Genomic DNA, 23,505 nt, shown 5'->3' with positions numbered 1-23,505 from the left:
AGACGCGATGGGGAACGACTAATCCAGCACTTCAACTGATCACTACTACATGAGAAATTACGGGTTATTGGACAGCAACGATTTTTTTTTTCACGGAAAAAATGCATGTGGAACATCATAAGTTACATTTTTCTCTAAGCATGCAACTGTCGGTGTCAGCATAGCAGATGTAACGTTAGCCGTGGCAGCTAGCGTTAACATGCCCACACAACTGTGAAAGTTACAGTTAGCTAATGTTGCTAGCTACACTATGTAACTTAGTGTGTAGTTAACTTGTCTAGATACAGCATTGCGTCGTTATCAGTGTGCCGAACGTCGGTCGTAAAATCATATTTTACCCACCTCACCGATTAACTGTCCTGTCTGTTGGGTAAACTACCTTCAAACTTTGCTTTTCAAAAATGGCAAGCACTGTGTTGGAAGTCGGAACGGGCGTTTTCATCATTGCGGTCGTTTGGATTGCAGCTCTTGTGATTGGGATGATGCTGCTGAGAGCTTCTGGATCAGCAAAGTGAGTGAGATGAGCACCTCCACATACTCCTTCTCCTATCCCGGTTTGAATGCATTTGCATAATGTTAAACTAATGGACAATAGCGATCGGGGACAATTTATGTGCAACTGAATCAATCAGTGCCTTATTCCATTGACATTTCCACCCCTTAAATGTTGGTTTGCTTCTTGGCCGAAGCAAACATTATCTGGAACATAAATAATGTAATATATAGCATTAGTAAGGTTTTCTCGAAAATTCGGCATATGTTTAACTTACCGGGTAGCCGTTGATACAAAGAAAATCTAAACATATCTAACTACTTAACACAGAGGTGTGTTCAAGGGAGGAAAAATGACTATAGTCGAATTAGCTGTCACATTGAAGATAAGACCCAGATTAATGAGACACCTTTAGCTGTGAGGAAAAAACAATAAAATAAATTAAACTAACATATTTTTTATAACAATTTGGCATGGATTTTACACAAAAGAACCACAATCAGAATAGCATTTATTACAACGGATTTTTTTACTTAGAAAAAAAATTAGCCTGGTGTTTGGAGCATACAATTAACTTATCGGGAAAGAAAACTAGAGACTACGTCATTCAATACTCATGGGTATATAACATTTACAAAAACAAGAGACAAATGCTGTAAAAAATAAGATAACATAAAAAATATGAAACTATTTTTTGCCATTAAAAGTTTTTGTTTTTTACCCAGATAGACCAGCAAAAATAACGTTTCCTGACCTCTCACCAAAATTCTGTCAAACAATCAATTAATACAACATGCAGCTTTACTGGTTGATTGCTGGGACCATGCACCTTCCAGTCCCTGCTGATTACAACTGGTGCAGTGACCACAAAATACCCTAATACTATTCAAGTCAGTAAATGTTTATGTCTATGTAAAATACACTGTGACATTGAACACCGCAGTTGTGTAAGGGGCAATTACAGTAAAGTTTAAATGGGGTGAAACATGGTGCTATTTACTTGATTGAAAAGTTAACAACTTTTTAAAAACACAATAAAGAACGCCATTGTTTTGATTGGTACTTTATAAAGACATTATCCTCAGATAACCCTGTGTTTACTGCAAGTCTTACCACAAATCAGCAGTGGGTATCCTCATATTATCCTCTTTGTTTTAACAGTGTGTGTGTGTGTGTTTTGTGTCTCTCCAGGTTGGGCGTTATCCCCATTTTCTTACTGGCTCTCACCATCACTTTAGTGCTGGTGTTTTTCCCTCGCAGCCCAGAGACAACTCCCCCATTCAAAGAGATAGAGGTGAGCTCTACACTGATCTCATTCACCTTTACACACACTTAAAGACTCACACCCATGTACACGGGTTTCTTAAGCATGGGGAAACTTGCTAAAAATTGGCTATAGACTCCTCTCCCCTTGCCAGTAGACTAGAACTGTGTACACGGTGCTGCAGCAGATGTGATGCATTTTTGTTTTTTTATTGGTGTGTCATGTTTGACATCACGGTCAGGTCGTAAAACAGATAAGTAAACAGTCGAACGTAATGCAGTGAAAATGTTCCGTTGGTTACTTCTTTTTTGATATATCTCTTACTTATTTAGTCCCTCTTTTTAAATTCGGTGCAGACTAATTTGGATCGATGTTTGAGCGCTGCTTGGGCGGAGGTGGACGGTATTTTGTGGCAGCTCGTCATTGTATCTCGCTGGTAAAGGGGTTAAATTAGCGCGTTCACATGGGTGTTGTATTTCCATAACTGCAGATCAGAGATGGAGCTGATAAATACCCATGACTACTGCAGAGTCAATTGACCTGGGTGTGAATATCAGTTGTAACCTTTCCCATTACATACAAAAGTCAGGTCTTGGTTGGTGTTAGTCATTATTTTGTGCAGTGGGAAAGGGCCTTCAGATAGCTGATTTCCACTAAAATTATCATGTATATGGAGGGTTTTTTAGCACAGGTGTCCCACTGGTGTTTCACGTTCAACATCACAGACAGGCCGGAAAAAAGGTTAGTAAACAGTAGAAAGTACTTACTGTGGTTACTTCTTTTTATATATGTCTCTTAAGGCTCAGACATACTTTTCACATTGAATATCTGCAGACAGCTGTGGTCACGCTGACACGCACACCGTTACATTCATCATACAATTGCAGGTCCGTGTCAGCCCCTGGCAGTGAAGTGAGCTTTCTGTCCTCCTACTGCCGTCGTCGGGCGAAACTGAAACTAAGAAGCTGCTGCTGGGTCTGGACTGAATGTCTATCAAATATCCAACTTATAACTAACTTAACCACAGTGCAGCAGCTGACTTGTCCTCTGTGTTTTGGACTAGACTGGAATGTGGAACAAGAGATTTGAGCATGCGCAGTTGGCTTGCTCTGCATACAGTCTGCGCAGTCACAAAAAAAGGGCTGTGCACAGAGGTTAGCAGACCCTTGCTGATGTGGATGGATGATGAGATTTGCATCACATGGACCAAAGCAATCACGCAAACTTGGAATTTATGAAATGGCCTTTATTTATTCAGTCTCTCTTTCAAACTTGATGCAGACTAATTTGGATCGATGTTTGAGTGCAGCTTGGGTGAAGACGGACAATATTTTTTCATGGCGTAGCATTGCACTGTGTAGGTGAAGGGGCTAAAATTAGCATGTTCACCCTGGTGTTGTGTTTGGATCACTGCAAATCAGAGCCAGAGCCGATAAATACCCGTAACTACTGCAGAGTCAGTTGAGCCGGGTGGAAATGCTGACTATAACCTTTCACATTATATTAAAAAGCCAGATGTTGGCAGGTGTTAGTGGGTTTTTTTGTGCAGTAGAAAATGGGCTAGATACTCACACCCCTATGTTTGTTTAATCACATCTATTAGCTGCTGGTTTGAATTGTCATAAGTAAACTCATATTCACACCTGATATCCTGGCTACAGTATGAACAAGTATGTTGTACTATATTAAAATGCAAATACCACAGAGAAATATTTTCACTCGAGAGTTTTAGAGATGCATTTATGTGATATTTGGACTGAAAGGTGTTAACTTGCTGAGTAGGCATTTCACTTCATGAAGAGGCAGTTTAAACTTATCGTGCTGCCAAATCCATGACAAGGAAATATTCCAAATCAGTGTTCTATCAAACCCTTTATTGCATTAAAAACACAAAGTCTTGTGTTATTATCGTCTGTTATTGTGGCTAATGCATAATGACAGCATAACGTACTTCAGTTGGAAATAACAGCAGGGCTGGGATGTTTTCAGTTTTGTTCTGAGGCCATTTGGCTTTCATTACTACCAAATGTTTTGAGACAACTGAGTGAAAATGAGGATTCAGAGCCCACAAACAAACAGCTTACTCTAGCTCAATGGTCATCTCATACTCACTTTGGTGCTCCCAAAAATGATATTTAATCACAAATGGGGTCTGTTTTCCTTTATGCGTTATGAAATTGAAAAACATTTAAGATCAGTAAATGAAATGAAAGTCCTCTTATACTTGCTTATTAAAGTTTACAGTACGTGTATCTGTATCCTGGTTGTATGGTTTTAAGATCTCAAAGGGTAATTCATGTTTTTTTGTGTGTGTCTGTTTGTCTGTGTGTGTGTGGGGAAAAATGCCAAAAGGCAAAGCTCAGATCATGTGTGGCTGTAACTAAGAGCAGAATTCCTTTATTTGTACTGATTGAGGATTCAGGCTCTATTTAGGTTTGAGGTAGGTGAATATAAACAGCCTATCCTAGATAAAACCTTAACTGTAATATAAGCCAGTATCCTCTGTATGCCTGTAAATGGCATGTGTCACTGTGTGTGCACGTCTGTGTATGTGCTTGTCATAAAGGCCTGTTCTGCTTTATCTTAGTCCAACAGCAACACAGAACAAACACTCCCCCATGTTGCCTCCGGGTCGTGCCAATAAGCCGGCCAGATTTGCCAAGCAAGCTGCCACCCCATAGAAATAGCGGAGCAGAGCCCCGTCCCGGCTAGCTCACATTTTATAGCCTTTGTGCAAAGGCAGATACCAGACCAGCAACAGAGAGACACAGCACAATGTGACTTCCTGGATTTCTGTACAAGGCTTACGGGTAAAATCAACCCACGGCTACTACAGTAATCGACTCCAGTGTTTAAAAGAGGTCCCTTATAAAATCACTCGTAATAATGACACCCTATTCTACCAAAAAGTCATAATTGGTTTGCTTTGTATAGCAACCTTTATTAATTACCAAGTGGCCCTTTTGTTTCTATGAACTGGGAGCATCTGTAATAAAATATTTAATTTGAAGAGGAGCTCACATGATTGAAGAATGTAACAATTACAAGGAGTCTTCTTTCAGTAGTTAACTGTTTTTTCAAGAAGATGAATATGTTCATCTTTTGCTTATCGTAAAGAGTCGTTTTAAGAATAGAATAGAATTGAATTTTTATTGTCCATAATTGTGGAACATTGCCCATCTGCCATATCATTCAAGCATCAAAATGTACTTACACTACATAACAACACTGACACGATGAATACTCTCAGTAATGAAATACAATCTTACTGTATAATGACGAAAACTCTGTCTGTGTGTGTGTCTGTGTGTCTGTTCCACGTTTATCTCCTCACTGACTTGGTCAATCCATGTGAAATTTGACACAGTGGTAGAGGGTCATGGGAGGATGTGAATGAAGCAATATTACGTCAGTTGGCCAAAGGGGGGCGCTATAGCAACCGATTGAAATTTTGAATGGGCATATCTCAGAGACATGAAACTTTGCACAGAGATGCCTCTCCTCATGAGGAACAAATTTGCCCCAAGAACCCATAACTTCCGGTTATATAGATTTTCCGCCATTTTGAATTTTTTGAAAAACACAATCGATCTCTTTCTAGGAAGTTTGACCGATCTGCATGAAACTCTGTGAACATAATCTAGGGACCAATATCTAAAGTTCCCTCTTGGCAAAAGTTGAAAACTTACTAAAACTGAGCTTCTATAAGGCAATGAATATTGCGGAGGGCGTGGTTCATCACATAAAAGGTGTATAACATCTCAAGGGTTTCACCGATCACCACGCAACTTTGTAGGCATATGACCACACATAATCTGAGGGGACCCCTCCATTATTAACCCCATCAAACAAAATGGGGGCGCTAGAGAGCTAATTTCTTATCTAGGCCGAACCGCCATATCGATTTTTACTAAACTTGGTAGATATGTAGAACAGGATGCCTCAAGGTGACTGGAGAAATTTAACTCTAATTGGCAACTGGGTGGCGCTATAACAACAGAAAAATGCTTAAAAAGGGCTAAAATGCGACCGATTGCTGTGGCTCCCCCTGTGGCCGAATGTTGTTGTTTTTTTCCTAATTTTTGGTATGACTAACTCATGGTATGGTATGCTGCTGCAGCAAGGGCTAGCTGCACCTTTTCCATGTGAAGTACCAGTGCGCCCCACTTTTAAGTCAATACAAGATATAAACACTTTAACTATCTGCCTTTCAACGTGCTACCTCAACTACTAATGTACACTTTTAGCCCACTAACTATCCCACTATTGGCAATGGTACTACTGTACTTTCAATAAAGCAATCGTACTATCAAATTCACAAAAACTCTGTCTGAATACATTGCTCTTCTTAGTGGGTTCAGTTGACTGTTTAATCTGCAATTTCCTATGACCTGTATCCCAAACACACACCATATGAAACTGTATGTGGGCAACTGTGCACTCAGTGGGTATGGACTAGTACACAAAATGTAAAAACACCTAAAACTAAAAAAGAAAAACACGTAAAATGATATTAAAATTGATTTTTTAAGAATTGAGCAACTGTTTGATAACTGATGAGCCAGGACAAGAGACAACCTCCAGTACGGAAAAATGGAGCCAATGCAGACTTGCCAAAAACTGCAGTTCATCAAATGGCCACTTGAGGCTGTCTCCAAAACAGTCAAACCCCATAGGGCGTTTATACAACTCATCTGTTTACATTTTATTAAAGCCCAAAATCATGCATATTTAAGGGCAGGGCTGCTTGAGTGACAGGCTGCTGCGAGCATTGCTACAATCTATGAGTCAGATCCACTTCTTGCTTCTTCACAGCTCCACCCTCTCATCCAAATTTAGTCACTTCGGGCTCCAAAAAATCAAAATGGCGACGGCTTAATTGGTGGGTGACGTCAAGGTAGCTATGTCCATTATTTATACAGTCTACAGCCCTTTTACACAGAGAATACGCTATAGGGCTGCTATGAAGTCCCTTCTTTATGCCTCCTTTCCATTTTTACATGAACCAAACTCCAGTATCATGCCACTCCAGTGTGTGATTTTGAACAGCATGCCAACATAGCAGACATGTAACACAACAGTGTCGGCCTCTAGTGTGACATATAACATATGCATTGACAGTGCCCTCTAAACAATAACATGGCAACAACAATCATTTACCGTCTCTGGTGGCTGATCTTGTCCTCTGCTCGGAGGATAAGAAGCTTGTGGACCTAATCGTTTTCCCACTCTGCACATTTTCGGCTATTCTTCTTCTTTGAGTTAGCTACAAACTGCTAATAGCCGCTTTTTAAATTTCACACGGTAGATAGCACGCATGTCGTCAAAACATCACACCGTTGGTGTCCATGATCCCATCCTGCTGGCTGTCCCTTTTACACAGAGTCCATATCGGCACTGTTTCTACATCCGATAACGCTTTAAAGGTGAGGAACTCTGTCCCCCCTTTTGAACGCAACGGCAAGGTAGCATTAAATTCCTGCCTTGAAGAGGCACGGTAAAAGGGTGTAAAAGGGCTTATGAGCCAGAGGCATCCTGTAGTTCCTATTAAAGTTTAGCTTCTCCAATCTGGAATACAGAGAATGTTCCTCTGTGACTCATCTTTGATATTTTAAACTGAAAACAATCAACGTCAGTAGACAGTTTAATTAAAGACTAGAAAAACTGAATTGTAAGTATTATTGACATATGTCACATAAACAGTAAACCAAGGGAAAATGCATGTGAAGGTGAAAAATTGCGTTACTAGGGACAGTCCATGACTTATTGTGTTCATATCATGTCTAATTTTTTGTGAACACACACAAAGCCTGAAATCTTACTTGCCAGCAGAGACAGTGTGTATGGCTGGGTGTGTTTTCCACTGTGTGTAAAAGTGTGCAGACTGTGTAAGAAATGTCTAACCTCTTGCTGTTAAACAAAAGTAAAATATCATAGTGCCAATTAGGCCAGTCCCAGACTAGGGGTGGGGGTGGTTTATACTACACCCCCCTCTCCCACCTGCCCCCCGCCCGCCTGCCAGCTACCACCCGTGCGCTCAATGGCACATTAATAAAACATGGCCCACACTTTGGGTTCCTGCTTGCTGTGTAATTGGCAAATTAAAAAGTGAGATGTGTTAAATGCATCCATAAGAGACGGCATACATCATCCCCACCTCTCTTAGACACTAGTGGATTTACACACACACACACACACACACACACACACACACACACCTTCTCTCATTCCACAACAGTCCCTGTGAAATCTCTCTTTAGTCAGCAGTAGGGCTGATACTCTTCTGGTATTATCTGGCTTAAGGGCGTTTTCTCAGTTTGTATTCGCGTATTCATGGGTGGCTCATGATCTAAATATTAACATAGACCCAGAGCTATCAGTAAAGTGTTGATTAAATCTATTGATGGCAACTTTATGAACTCCAAACTTCCCCTAACTTAAGCAACACTAATGCCAACCTAGAAGATCTACTGTTCTCTAAGTCCTGCCCCCCGTTTGCTTTAGATCTGCTAATTGACGCATTACAGGCATTGTTGTGTTGCTTGCGTCTCCACTGATCATCCATGTAGATAAAAGCACAGCAGGATCAGAAAATAACCAGCACCCCAGAATCAGCATTGAAACAACAAACATGCTGTGTCTTCAAATATCCTGCTGCACAAGTTATTCCCTGAACGTACAGGTCTCATTCCTATATGAATCAATAACCACCACTTGGCTACACATCAGAGCCTTTGGCCAGGTTTGAAAGAGTACTGCTGACGCTGACTTTGATACTGTCAGTCATGGCGTGGTTACAATCAGGAGATACAGTAATACATAAGGTTTGACCAGCAGATCTGTTTATTAAGTGGTCACCAATCAAAGATGCTGCATATCAAATGCTGGAAGCGCCTCGATCAATGCTCCCTTTCTCCTATCCTCATTATGCTTAACTCAGGTTATTGGCTGATTAGTGATCCAATATCAGTGCCTGTGTTTCTCTCCCTGAGAGTTGACTGGGTTCATTTTTCTATGTTTAATGCATTGTAGAGCTATTGAATCGTCAAGCATAGGCTATACATTGGATTGATTTTAAATACTTTAAAGTGTGTTAAAGTTACAATGTGTAATTTACGTGGCTGTTTATTAGCAAATATCAACTATTGCTTTCATAAATATATTTTTATTAAAGTGTAATGCAATTCACATACAAATTGAAGCTTTCTCATAGGCTTAGAATGATTTCTCTATATATACAGTCAGGTCCATAATTATTTGGACAATGATACAGTTGTTGTCATTTTGGCTCTGTACACCACCACAATGGGTTTTAAATGAAACAATGAATACCTGCTTAAAGTGCAGACTCTCAGCTTTCATTTAAGGCTATTTTCAAAAATGTAGTATGAACCATGTAGGAATGACAACCATTTCTTCACACAGTCCCCCGACTTTAAGGGCTCATAAGTATTTGGACAAACTAACATAATCATCAATTAAACAGTTTTAATACTTGGTTGCAAATCCTTTACAGTCAATGACTACCTGAAGTGTTGGACACATAGGCATCATCAGATGCTGGGTTTCTTCCCTGGTGATGCTCTGCCAGCCCTTTACTGTAGCCGTCTGCACTTCCTGCTTGTGTTTTGGGTGTTTTGCCCTCAGTTTTGGTTTCAGCAAGAGAAACGCATGCTCAGTTGGATTCAGGTCAGATGATATGACTTGGCCATTGCAGAACATTCCACTTCTTTGCCTTAAAAATGTCTTTGGTTGCTTTTGCAATATGCTTCAGGTCAATGTCCAACTGCACTGTGAAGCATCGTCCAATGAGTTTTGAAGCATTTAATTGAATCTGAGCAGATAATGTAGCCCCAAACACTTCAGCTTTCATCCTGCTGCTCTTGTAAGCAAGACAAGACTTCACTAGAATAAATACAGAGGGTTTATCACAAGATGCAAACCATTGGTTAGCCTTAAAAATGGAAGGCCAGATTAGAGTTTGTCAAAAACCATCTAAAAAGCCTGTACAGTTGTGGAACAGCATACTATGGACAGATAAAACAAAGATCAACTACCAGAATGATGGGAAGACAAGAGAAGGAAGAAGGGAAGGAACTGCTCATGATCCAAAGCACACCACCTCATCAGTGAAGCATGGTGGAGGTACTGTTATGTCATGGCCATGTATGGCTGCCAGTGGAACTGGTTCCCTTGTATTTATTGATGATGTGACTGCTGAGAAGAGCATCAGGATGAATTCTGAAGTGTTTGGGGCTACATTATCTGCTCAGATTCAACCAAATGCTTCAAAACTCATTAGACGATGCTTCACAGTGCAGTTGGACAATGACCTGAAGCATACTGCAAAAGCAACCAAAGACATTTTTAAGGCAAAGAAGTGGAATGTTCTGCAATGGCCAAGTCATATCATCTGACCTGAATCCAACTGAGCATGCGTTTCTCTTGCTGAAGCCAAAACTGAGGGCAAAACACCCAAAACGCAAGCAGGAAGTGCAGACGGCTACAGTAAAGGGCTGGCAGAGCATCACCAGGGAAGAAACCCAGCATCTGATGATGCCTATGTGTCCAACACTTCAGGCAGTCATTGACTGTAAAGGATTTGCAACCAAGTATTAAAACTGACTGTTTAATTGATGATTATGTTAGTTTGTCCAAATACTTATGAGCCTTTAAAGTCGGGGGACTGTGTGAAGAAATGGTTGTCATTCCTACACGGTTCATACTACATTTTTGAAAAAAGCCTTAAATGAAAGCTGAGAGTCTGCACTTTAAGCAGGTATTCATTGTTTCATTAAAAACCCATTGTGGTGGTGTACAGAGCCAAAATGATGACAACTGTATCATTGTCCAAATAATTATGGACCTGACTGTATACACAGGCAGGGCACGATATGCTGGAGGCGGCCCTCTTGCGTCGCCATATTTGAATACAGTGGCCGAAAGGGATATATGCGCTTCGCCTTTCACGTTTACCTAGAACTTGCCGTCACTGGAGACAGAGAAGGTGAAGCTCAGTCCGGGGCGCTTCTGCGTGAACCTGCTTTGTACTTTTATGACTCTGTCACACTTTAAATGGAGGAGCACACATATGTTTTGCCCCGTAAGAGGGAAACCACGCCACCAAATAAAGGAAAAAGATCAGATAAGCGAGGACGGGACAAAACGCGAGTGAATATCGGTGTTGCTTATTCCAGGTGGAAAAAACTCCTGTGGAAGAACACTCTGGAGACGCATATATTATAATCGTACCAACCTATATTTGCCGCACTGTGCCGTGACTGTCACATAAAACGTGTTATTTTAGCATTACTGTGCTAATGTTTGCTCGTGTTACCAAACCAATTAGAAATAAAACACTCCCAACATAACGTTATATCTCACAGATAACCTATATCTCACTGGTAAGCTATAACATATTGTAGCGTCCGCCAGGACGTGTGGAAAGGATGACGCAGTCATTCGGCAAACCACCGTTTATTACTGAACAGTACAGGTTACTGTTGGACGTAACCACGCCAAAACAACCAACAAACAAGAACTTAGCTGTAACTCCAACTGTGCACTCCTGCTCTCTCCTCCAGCTCACTCCTACACACACCAGCACGTGCACTCACACAGCCCTCATCCCCGTCACACTCGCACCCTGCCCCCCTACCTATACTCATTCAATCCCAAACATACCATTAACTGACAGAACATTGACATTATAACAGAGCATTTACTGCAAGGTCGCTACAATATCGTAACATGGTTTAGATTCCTAAATAAATATTCACCTCATTGCCATATAGGCCTACTCCTGAAAAACTTGAAAAACTCGTGGATGATGCCATCTCTGTCTGCGCAAGGCTTTTTGTCCTACGAGCCCACCGTCACTTACCCGACGGGAGGGGTGAGCGAGTGAGCGCTGCAATCTAGAATTTGACCACTGATGTCACTGTTACTCACCATTTTTACACACTGAAGCTTTAAAGGACAACTTCGGTATTTTTCAACATGGGCTCTATTTCCCCATGTGTATGTGTGCGTATGATTCATGGGTACCACTTGTTCTAAAATTGGTTCAGTATTGAGCCGCGAAACGAGCTAAAACGGTAATGGGGGCAAATGCGTCCCGTATAAAAGTGCTTTTTTTCGCCACTGACCGGTTCAGATCGCCAGTGTTATCTCTGTAGATAGCATATTGTAGCGGCCCTGGGGCAGTGGTGACTGTGAATGAGTGGAGTCAGCTGTCAGTCAGTGTTGGAGCAGAGAGGGGGAGGGCGGCCCCGCTTGGTAATGTAAATGAGTATGTGTGTGTGAAGTGTGTGTTACACTAGAAGAGTCAGAGGACCGAGTCTTTTATGTGCTACCCTCTGGAGTGTTACCGGAGTTTTTGGAGTGCTCAAATAAACGGGCCTTTTTCCCGAACGCAAGAACAGGATGTCGCACAACACCCTGTACAGCTTTCATAGGCTGCCTTTGTCGGACAGCGAGATGCTGAAGTTGTGGCTAGTTGTGCTACAAATGGATGCTAACACTCCTCTCCAGACACTGCGCCTTACAGACCATCGGGTCTGCAGTGCTCACTTCTCCCAAGATGACTACTGCCAGCCGAAGAAGAGAAGACATCCAATCCCGAAACACCTCTTCCTCAAGAAAACAGCTGTCCCATGAGTAGAGAGAGCTACAGACACAGTGGAGCAAAGCTCGTGACATCACACAGCCCAGAGGTAAGGGAAAGGCTAAGTTAGTATGCTATTTACAGACATAACACTGGTGATCTGAACCAGTCAGTGGCGAAAAAACACACACTTCATACACACATACTCACTTACAGTACCAAGCGGGGCCGCCCTCCCCCTCTTTGCTCCAACACTGACTGACAGCTGACTCCACTCATTCACAGTCACCACTGCCCCAGGGCCGCTACAATATGCTATCTACAGAGATAACACTGGCGATCTGAACCGGTCAGTGGTGAAAAAAAGCACTTTTATACGGGACGCATTTGCCCCCGTTACCATTTTAGCTCGTTTCGCGGCTCAATACTGAACCAATTTTAGAACGAGTGGTACCCATGAATCATACGCACACATACACATGGGGAAATAGAGCCCAGGTTGAAAAATACCGAAGTTGTCCTTTAAGTGTACTGGGCACTGTGCAGCTGTATTATCTAGGAAAATAGAGGTATCAGATCGGGACTTGATATGGGCAGATACTCAGTAATAAATTACTCTGATCAGGCTTGGGGGCAAAAAAAAAATGGCACAGTCACAATGGGGACTAAGGCTACAACCAAACTTACACATTTTCGTTTTTTTGTTTTAAAGATATTTTTTGGGCATTTTTGCCTTTAGTCGATAGGGAAGCTGAGTGTGAAAGGGGAGAGAGAGAGGGAATGACATGCAGCAAAGGGCCACAGGCTGGAGTCGAACCCGGGCCGCTGCGGCAACAGCCTTATACATGAGGCACCTGCTCTATCCACTAAGCCACCGACACCCCACGTTATTGTTTTAAAACTCATAACTATTACAACGTTATGTCTAGCGTCCACACTACTCAGCCATTTAGGACTCCTAAAACAGAGAACTTTGGAAAACACTGCTGACCCCATTTTAGTTTGAAAATTCCAAGGTTGCGTTTTAGTCTGTAAGGGCACAAGACTTTAAAAAATGATGACGCAGACACCCACATTCTCTTCCTGATTGGGTCTTATCAGTCACTACGCGTCAAGCTAAAACATTGTAACAAGGTTTATGTACCCTTTGCGATTTAATTCTTTTTGTGTGGGGGCTCCTTTCCGGTTGCCATGGCTTTCTCCAGTGATGTATAATGCTCCTGGTACCGCTGATATGTTGCCGTATTTGCCTTGCATAGACTCCCAATCTGCTTTCCGCTAGTGTTCATTTTGACAGCTATTTTTAATTTAGTCTTAGTTTTGAGACAAAAATGTTTATTACTTGTAGTCACATTTTAGACATTTTTATCCTTAACAGTTTTAGTCTAGTTTTTTAGCCAAAAAAAATTCAAAACATTTCAGTCAACTCTTAGTCATTATGTTTTTCTGTTTTTGTTTGTTGTTTTTTTTTTATCTTTAAACCAATCCAGTTGGGCTAATTTGATCTATTAGAATTTAGAATCAAGGTGATAGGACTTTTTTTTTTTTTTTTTAACAACTACAAATAATTTCTGCACACGTACAAGCTGTCATTTCTCCAGCAGTTTTTGCCAGGTTTAAGGGGTGATTTACAAGCACACACTTAGTGATCATCATTTGAAAAGCTCAACATCTCTCTATTTATTGTCTCAAAAACTAAAACCACAAATAACTAATCTGGGGCAACTAGGATTTGTACCCAGGTTCATTGTAAACTGTGACTTATCCATACCACTGTTAAGAAGCAGAAAAAATATTTAATTAAAGTCTGAAGTATTTCTTAATCTGAAACGTTAGTCTGGAGGTTTAAACTCATGTCTCACAGACTTATTTGTTAAAACTAAACTTTCAGCTGTCAGAGAAAACTGATCTGAGTTCAGACTTTGTTCACTTACAGTACAGCTACACTCTCAGGTAACTGAGCCTCCTACCTCCCTGTCAAACTGCATCAAACCATAAATCTTCTCGAGTCCGCATCTGAGTGGAGTCCTGCGGAGATCAGATGTGAAATCCAATGGCTGGTGGCTGCTTGCTCCACTGCCGTTCAGGAGCTAACAAGTGGAGCTTACTGCTAACAGCCACCACTGCAACTAACAAACTCCACAAATCCATTCAACAGCTTCACCATCCATAGTCAGACACATGGCTGATTATTTACTGCTGAATTACAGCTCAAGACTTGCACCAACAGACTTCTGCCGGCCGTGCTTGAGGAATTGCGGCATTTGTTAGCCAACAAACTGTAAACTCTGCTGTACATTCACTTGATATCTTCACTGCTGAACTTATGCCGGGTTCAGACTACACAGTATCAGCCCGATTACAGCCCACAGTCACCCCCAAATTCCACCAGATGTGTGTTGGTTGCGTCTGCACTCCGGAACGACAGCGGAGCCGATACGTTTCAATTCTGGTCAATGTGTGTGTTTCCACCGGCTGCGACTGTGCTGCGTTCCGGCTCCGTCACAGCTGCGGAGCCCTCCGCAACAGATACGCAGGACTTCTATTTTTGCTGGACACCGGAGCACAACGCAGCAGTTCAGCACAGAGCAGATCATGCGGGGCAGGAAGTCATGCACAGAAACAAAATAAAACATCCGGTTAATTTTTAAAATAAAATACACAGTGTTCACGGCAGATCATATTTCCCTGCACTACACCTTGAAAACGTCATAATAGGCGAAAGCCGGCCTGAAGTCAACAGGTCAGAGGTTTTCAGACGTCATTTCACCCCATTGACACCATGGAAGAGGAGATATTAATCATGGCAGTGCAGCGAGATGTCTTCCTACTCCTCCCCTGGTTTTGTGGTTCTGTTTATAGAAACTACATCTTGTTATATCGCGTGAATTCGCAAGATCTCGTGGGTCCTCCTGACTCCCGCTGTCTGGCGCTGCTGCACCGCTCCGCACAGCAAACGCAGCCGGTGGGGGTTGACGGATGGCGGAGCACACAGCGGATAACCAGCGGGAATGACAGTGAGTGCCATGCGTGATAATCCATCATTTTATCTTGTGTAGTGTGTCATAGTAGATAACTACCGATGCTGCGTTTGGGATGCATTACATTCCATTATTCACAACCATCACTTTGAACAGTAGAAACACAGAGTGATCTGCCTGTAGACTTTCTGTAGACTGTATGGTAACAACACCCCAGCCGTCTTGATATTTCCTCTTGGGACTATCACAGAGTTAAAAAGGAAAAAATGATGACGTGAAACAGCAGAGGCACTTTAGCAACCTGGTGAGTACTTCCATTAGCATCAAGCTAGCAAAGAATGAGGATTCTTCATAATGGAGGAGGATATGAAGGAAAACAATTCTTTGTCTGTACTCACCACAACTGTAGAGGGTATCAGCTTTATTTGAAACGGACTACATTAGAAACGGACGCAGACACAGGCCTTTATTTCTTGTTCCCTCTGTATTTTTCTATTTTTACCTTTTAATCCGCTCCTGTTTGCCCTGTTAACTCAACACTTCCTGTATCCATTTAAAATTAAAAGCCCCTTTTTGTTTTGGTTGAGAGAAACCCTTCATTTTGTAACAAGGCTTTTATTGTGAAACATTTACAGGAACTTGTAGAGGAATAAGTGACTAAATTGCATGCGGGTGGCTACTTCAAATGGAGCTGGGGACACGAACAGCCGCGGTGACTGTAAATAATAATAATAATTATAATTATAATAAAGATTGAACAAGAATAATCCAATGACATCACACACGTCATGAAAGATGACCAGCGATGATTGGTCATGGACCAATGTGTAGTCTGTCATGCCTGTCAGCCAAGTCACAGTAAGATTTATGACTCCACAATCGCCTAATCTGACATAGTGACTGTCGTAACAGACAAAAATATTGTGTAGTGTGAACCAGCCATTACCCTCTCCTCTAGTTGTGTTCCTGTCCCGCTTGTCTGCTTTCCCATCACTCTCTCTTTTTGCTCTACAACACACTGACTGTGCACACTCACACAAACACTATATACTGGCTCTTTGTAAGAACAATCATTTTCTACGTTACACCATGTTAAATTAACAGAATTTCAGGTAGAGAGGGAAAGACTCTGCGATCCCTGCAAGAAAGCAGTCGCGCTGTTACCCCCAGGTTTGTTCGGCCTGTATTAGTTAACCCTTTACTTGCTGTTATTTGAGATGTCTTTGTCAAGAATTGATCAGTGCTATTAGGTGAAGAAAATATGATATACCTTTAGCAATTAATTGACAAGTTGATTACTACTTGCAGTCGTCGTGAATATGCTAGGGTATGGTGATCATTTTCATTTTAAAACACAGATATAAAATGAGAATGCATAGTGCACATGAGGCCAAGAGAAGGTGTTGTGGATCAGTCATGTGTGGCTGATCTGTTAAACAATGTCAGTATCGGCACAGATGCAGATCTCGTACATTGAATCAATTTATCACTGCTCATTAAGTGTTGTAAATATTAATTTCAGCCCAGTAGCATGCAATGTGCTTATTTTTCTGCAACCATTCAGGACCCAAATTGTCCCATTCATAGTTTGTGCTGGCTTTGAGGTCTCCGTCACTTTCACAACAGATGAAACAGTCAGTGCCGGTCTGCTGAATGCAGCACAGAGTTAGGCAATTTATCATTCAGGATTATCTCAAATTAAATCTAACTGTGCATTCATGTAGCCAAATATGCCCTCTTCTCTCAAAGCACACAGTTGGCAACAGTCACCAGTTTCCCACAAAAAGAAGCCAGCTAAAATGTAACCTGGAGCAAAGTTGTCTATCAGTGGCCAGATATGTCTCAGCACTGGTGCTGCAGGTAGGCATCAGTCAGTGTACACTCTGCAGCAGCATGAGTGGACCTGGTGACTGCTTACTCTCTAAGACACTATGAGAAATATTTAACAAGTGTCCCTTGTGCACTCTGCTTGGTCAGCTGTTTTTTTAAACAAATAGTAATATTAGTTATAATTTTGATTCAAACTTTCAAGGCATCAAGTTATTGTAGATTTTCCTCTGTGTGCGTGTGTGTGTGTGTGTGTGTGTGTCTGTCTGTCTGTCTGTCTGTCTGTCTGTCTGCCTGCCTGCATAGAGTGCCCATTCATGGCCTCACATGATGCTACATTTCCAGTTTGCCTCTACTCAAAGCTTTTGTGAAGGCCCTCTCCTGACATCTAGTGGCTAACTGAGGACATACTGCATTTATATACAGCCTCCCATGCTTTGGATACTGTTTACTAAGTAAAACAAGCTCTAGTATGTGATTACTAAAAACTCCTTAAAGTGAACGGGTTCACTCTTTCTCTCTACAGATTGTGGACACTTTGTTCATCGGCCGCTACGTACTGCTGGCAGTGGTGAGTGCAGTCTTTCTGGTGGTGTTCTTCATGCTGCTCCCTTTTCATTTCCTGGAGCCAGTGTATGCCAAGGCCTTAAGAACACACTAGAGCTGCCAGGGTCAGAGCTGGCACTGGGATCACATCGCTGATGTACACAACTTAAGACAAGCAGGGCCGACAAGAGGCCCCCCCTTCATATGGAAGCAGGCCACAGAGTGCATCCCAAACAGAAACAGCAGGAGAGCCAGTGTTTTCTTCATGGCCAACTGTTTGCAGGTTGTTGACTGTTTATGTACAACTGATAGATATGTGTTGTCCAACAGCACCCAGGGTGTTTTATGTACATTTTGTATCAGTGAATACATGAGATGATTAAATATTTTTTTTATTTATACCACAGAACTGAAACACTCCCTTCACCTTTTATAAATAAATGAAATATTCACAATGCCACAGTGCTTTTGTTAAGTTACTGTACAGTGTTAATGACACTAAATGACACACATTTAGGATGAGCCGGTGCACTCAGCTAAAATTCATTTCAATTCATCATGCACCTTAAATGATGTCCCATTTACAGTACAGGTGGCTGAAGCCTGGATATTGCATTTGTGGCTCTTAAACTTAAAAAAAAGCCAGTGTTAATATAGTAAAGACTTTTGTGGGGATTGGAGGGATTTTTTTTTTCAAATTTGGCACAAACATCCACTTGGGCTCAACAATTAACTGATTTGTTTTTGGGGCTCAAAGGTAAAGGTCACTGTGACCTTGTCCATCTTATTCTTGTGAAGGTGATATTTTAAGGATGCCTTGAGGGAGTGTCTTTGAATTTGGCAAAAACATCCACTCAGACTTGAGGAAGAACTGATCAGATTTTGGTGGTAAAGGGTCAAAGGTCAGGTCTATGTGACCTTATTTGTGTCATTCTTGTGAACGTGATATCTCAAAACCACCTTGAGGGAATTTCTTCAAATTTGCCGCAAATGTCCACTTGGGCTCAACAATGAAGTGATTGGACTTCAGTGGTCAAATGTCATGGTCAGTGCGACCTTGCATCTGTCTTATTCTCGTGAAAACGATATCTCAAGAACACCTCAAGGGAATTTCTTAATATTTGACACAAACTTCCAGTCAAACTGAAGAATAAACTGATTCGAATTTTGTGGTCAAAGGTGAAGAGTGATTGTCAGTGTGACCTCACAAAATATGTTTTTGGCCATAACTCAAGAATTCATATGCAAATTATGACAAAACTAAATACAAATATCTAATAGGATAAAATAATTAAGTGATAACATTTTATTTCCAAAAGGTCAAAGGTCAACTTCAATGTGACATCATAATGGTCTGCAAAAACACTGGCCATTATTCAGTGTCATTTCTCAGGAACAGAGGGGGAGACATTTGGTCAGATACTGAATTGATGACACTAATCTTGGGTGCCCACCTTTAAACTGTGCTGATTGTACAGGTCATCTGTGTTGTTGGGGGGAAGATGTGTGTGAAGCATCCATCTTTTCACAGACATGCATGTAAACTGTAAGAGAAACGTAACTGGTGCGTGGAGGCATACAACTGCAAGGTGGTAATTCTTGTTTTTAAATTTATTATAGATAATTTGTATCATGCCAATAAAATGTACAACTTTATTTTTTGATAACTTCATCACAGTCATTGATTATTTTAACTTTTTCCTGAAGTAGCATGACAGCAGAAATGTTAGTAACCTCACACAAACAAAAACATGACACAGAAAGCAATGACATTTATTGTTTCATTAATGCATATGACTGAACAAATGCAAGATGTGCTACTCATTTTAGATGACAAGTAGTTTTTTGTTCTGTACAGACATGGTCAAAATTCAAATTGCAACAAATTTTGCATTTGTTGCTGAGCAACAGATATTTTAGAAACACTTATACTGAATTTGATGGTTAAACAACCAGCTGAAACTAGACTGACTAGTTTTGACATTGTCACGCCAACATGGAGAGACAACTGTGCCCCCCACATTACGTAGGAGTGAGCACATCCTCGTCTTTTAATAAACTGAATGGATAAAAAGGTAGGTAAGACGAAAAATATGTTTTATGTGTTTTGTGATAGCCTGTTCATTTAAATATAAAGGCTCGTTTGCTTTGCTGTTGGTTCACATGATTGAAATGTAAATGATGAAATATGAAATGAAATATAAATGAATATCAGTCTTTTTAGCCTTACTGTTCTGAGGCCAATTGTTAAACCTGTGTGGTCCACCAACAACATTAGTGTGGCTCATCACCATCTCCTTGGTGTAGTTTTCCCACTCATCATCTTGTTGCCTGTGTTCGGATGTTTTTGCTCAACTCTTGGAGACAAATCAGTTTGTACTACATGGATTAGCCTTCAGTCCTTCACACACACACACACACACACACACACACACACACACGAAAAAAGGTGAAAGTGGTGTTTGACAGTCATGTTCCATATCCGACAACAAACAAAAAATGCAGGGAAGTTACTCTTGACATCAAAGATCAGTGGCAACAAAGGCTGACTGTTGCATCACCTCATGTCGCCTGTTTCTGTCAGAAAGTTGCACTTGAACACACCGCAAAGATTACAGCCAACAGCCAACTAGCAAGTATGTTCTGCATCTGCATGAGAGAAAGTAAGTCTTCATACCAGCAGGCAATGCTAGTCTGTTTTCATCATTCAAAAGGGAAACCAGAAGACCGACAGGACAGATTCACAACGCTAGTTAGCCAGTTAGCACATTCACAACAATACCCGATATTGAAAAATAAAATAATATTTATCATGCGCTAGCAAACAATAACAAAAACAAATACGAACCATTTCTGCTAAAGAGCTCAATGGCTAACAACACAATCTAACCCAATATAACAAGTTTGTTTCATGCTCACGCCCTCTTGACTTAGCCGTTTGTTTGCTTTCCTCACTTCGGTTTCTCTTCTTGTGCTCTGAGCTGAACTGCCAGTCAGGCTCTGCTGTCTCAAACACAGATTCAACATGCTGAATCAGCTGAAAAATAGCTGACGGGGCTGACCATTGCCAACCGTGTGTGACACACCACCAAAAATGGCAGACTGTGGGGTTGGTGTTATACGAGCCTTAGAGCTGCTGGTGGGTGGATTTGATGACTTCTGGACAGAACCAGGTTATCTGTTTCAGTCACCAAGAGAAAATGCATTGGCACTGTGCTTTTCTACAAATCACAGCTGTTTCCAGCTTTTTGGTCACCAAATTTGGGTGTTTTTATAGCAACCTGTCGTGTTTCTAGTGGCTTTTTAGGGCTCCAGAAGTGATTGTTATTTACTGAAAGATTGCTGCTTTTCCTGCCAGGACTTGTGCCAACAAACCAGGTATTTTGAGCCAAAACATTATCTTTTCCCAGCTGAAGCCAAGTGGTTTTTGTACCTAAACATAACCACACATTTTCAATATATCCTCTACATAATAATGTGCAAACGTAACGTAAATTTGGTTTGAAACATACAATACCAATCTGGCAATCTTTTCAGCAAACGATCAGCAAGAAAGCAAATAAGCATTAGGGGTGGCCAATATTGCCCTAAAATAATATCACAATATTTCAGGGTATTTTTGCGTTAACAATATGACAAATTAAGAGTATTATCAATTGAAGAACATAGAATTGCAACAAACTAAGTCATATAGTTTTACATGTCAACCTCACAGTTTGCCTTCAAATATTCAGTACAACAGGCGATTTCCTTCTCTTTTGGCAAAATCCTAAATGAGCAAGTTGGGTTTTTTTCACTTGGACCTTTATGCTCTACCATTTCTCCTTGTATCATCATGCTATCATCGTCCCTGTTGTCTCTTTGTTTGCTTTTACCGAGTGACCTAGCGTACCTGTTCCAGAGCCAGCTGCAGCTGTTGCTCACCGGTGTATCCATCCACGCAGGGCGTAAACACACTATAGTTCCGTGTATCAAACTTCCTCTAAAATGACTTAAAAGGACTCTCGTTTTTCAAATTAATGTTTAAACATGTTTATTTTAAATGCACGTGCAGAAATACCAGCTTCAGGGTTTCTGTAACATTTATTTGTTCACTTTTACCGAGTAGGCTACTGACCCCCTATAGACTTCAATTGTATTCGCTAAGCTAAGCCGCAATGCTAACCGCTGAGACCCAGCCACTGGACGTACAGACACAAAAAAGCTATCAATCATGTTGACTCACTATGAAAATGATAGAGAAAGGGCATAACTCCCAAATCGTCGGAGTATTCTTTTAAGCTCATAAAGTAATAAACTGAAAGCTTGTTCAGTTGGTATGAAGAAACCCTGTTAGTTTTAGTGTGTGTAGTGATAAATTTAAGTGAGGATTGGGCAGGTGATGTATGAAGAAGGAAATGTCTGCCTATTACTTGCTTTGGGCTGCAACACTGTCAGTCATCTCCATTTCCTTCTCAGGATATGTAACATTACATATGTAACCAACGGTTGTAGATTTCTCTGTGAGAATATATTTAGAATCTAAACATCTTTGTGTTTTGCTTTTGTGTGTTGCTATTCTACATTTTGGTTACGCATTTTGCCAACCACTGACTCATATCCTGTACTGTGTTGTTGCTACTTTGACAAACACAGTGCTGCATTCACATGGTTATGATGCTGATTCCATGGGGTATAAATAAGCAGATGATTCCATAGAGAGTAATGAGCTTTTGCAGTCTCGAGGCTCAATTATAAACACTTGCCCCCCTCCCACCTCCATTTTAAAAGTGTGAAGCCCGAGGAGACGTGGAGTGGAATTCCAACCAGGATGATGAAAGAGAATCTAATGAATCAAAACCAATCCTATTAGTTCCAGCCCACATCTCCATACTGTGGTCCTTTTTCTGCACAACAATCCACCGCATGATTTCACACAAGCTAGGGAACTGGGGGATTTCAGCAGGGTGGGACAAGGGATCTAAAACCTTTCAACCTGGAGGGACTTGTTGCCTGTAATTGACCGCATGATTACCGCAAAACATGATCCTAGCCCCCGCAGAAAGTGGTGCTGGGAAACAAGCAGATTAAAGTGCACTGAAACTAAAGAAGAGGTTCAGCTGGCTGAGATATTCCCTTTAACTTCTACAGAAACTTTTTGGTTTATTACGTTGACTTGTCAGCAGAATTGCCCATTTGAGAACATCCAGCTGCAATTTATGTGTCAAGGTCATGATGCAAAAGATGTTTACATCAATTCCTTGATGACTTGAAGCCTGCAAACTCAAGGTCTCTGAATCCCTTAAGCCTGCATCTACAAGATCTGACAGTATTTCTTGGTTTAGTCTCTCGTTCTCACACACTTTCTCACTCTACCTCACCTTTTTAATCTCTCTCCCCCATCTTACTCTCTCCCTCTATCCTTTCCTCATTTTAATTTTTGCTTCTAAACTCTGTCTCTGGGGAGTGGGAAAATGAGAAGAACAAAGCATGTGGGGGTTTGAGGATCATTTGGAACTGGGAGACAGAGTCTTTGTGGCGCAGCCAGCTGGACATATAAAGAGATGGGGGCGGGCGAGATAGAGAAAGGGGGAGCAATGCAAGGGCAAAGAAGTGTGAGCAAAAAGCTCAGGGTGCTTGGTTTTGAAACTGTGGAGGGGATGGGGTGGTGCTCCTCTCCTCCTCCTCTCCTGCATTCAGATGCATTCAAGCAGAACTTCTGGCTTGCCGTTCACATCCTCAGCCATCTCGCCCTCTTGTTTGTGATATGGATACCGTCACTGCCCCACCCACCTCCCACAATACTGAA

General features: G+C 41.3%; 1 protein-coding gene across 1 annotated transcript; it reads left to right on the top strand.

The window, feature by feature from the left end:
* tmem218 (transmembrane protein 218) lies at positions 1 to 19,809 on the top strand. The gene is made up of 3 exons (XM_033651365.2): positions 1 to 511; positions 1,685 to 1,787; positions 17,698 to 19,809. Exons 1-3 carry the CDS (start codon positions 402 to 404, stop codon positions 17,830 to 17,832), a joined length of 348 nt encoding a protein of 115 aa, XP_033507256.1. The 5' UTR covers positions 1 to 401; the 3' UTR covers positions 17,833 to 19,809.
* The last annotated feature ends 3,696 nt before the right edge of the window (positions 19,810 to 23,505 follow it).

This window comes from Epinephelus lanceolatus, chromosome 11 (assembly GCF_041903045.1).
Source record: "Epinephelus lanceolatus isolate andai-2023 chromosome 11, ASM4190304v1, whole genome shotgun sequence".
Lineage (NCBI taxonomy): Eukaryota > Metazoa > Chordata > Actinopteri > Perciformes > Serranidae > Epinephelus > Epinephelus lanceolatus.
Note: the sequence above shows the minus strand (reverse complement) of the source record. Positions and strands in the feature narration are given on the sequence as shown.

Excerpts from the sequence above, each read along its gene's own strand:
- tmem218 (XM_033651365.2), top strand. The coding sequence starts at position 402 with ATGGCAAGCACTGTGTTGGAAGTCGGAACGGGCGTTTTCATCATTGCG. Across the intron at positions 512-1,684 it reads AGAGCTTCTGGATCAGCAAA|GTTGGGCGTTATCCCCATTT; the intron begins GTGAGTGAGATG and ends GTGTCTCTCCAG. Across the intron at positions 1,788-17,697 it reads CCCCATTCAAAGAGATAGAG|ATTGTGGACACTTTGTTCAT; the intron begins GTGAGCTCTACA and ends TTCTCTCTACAG.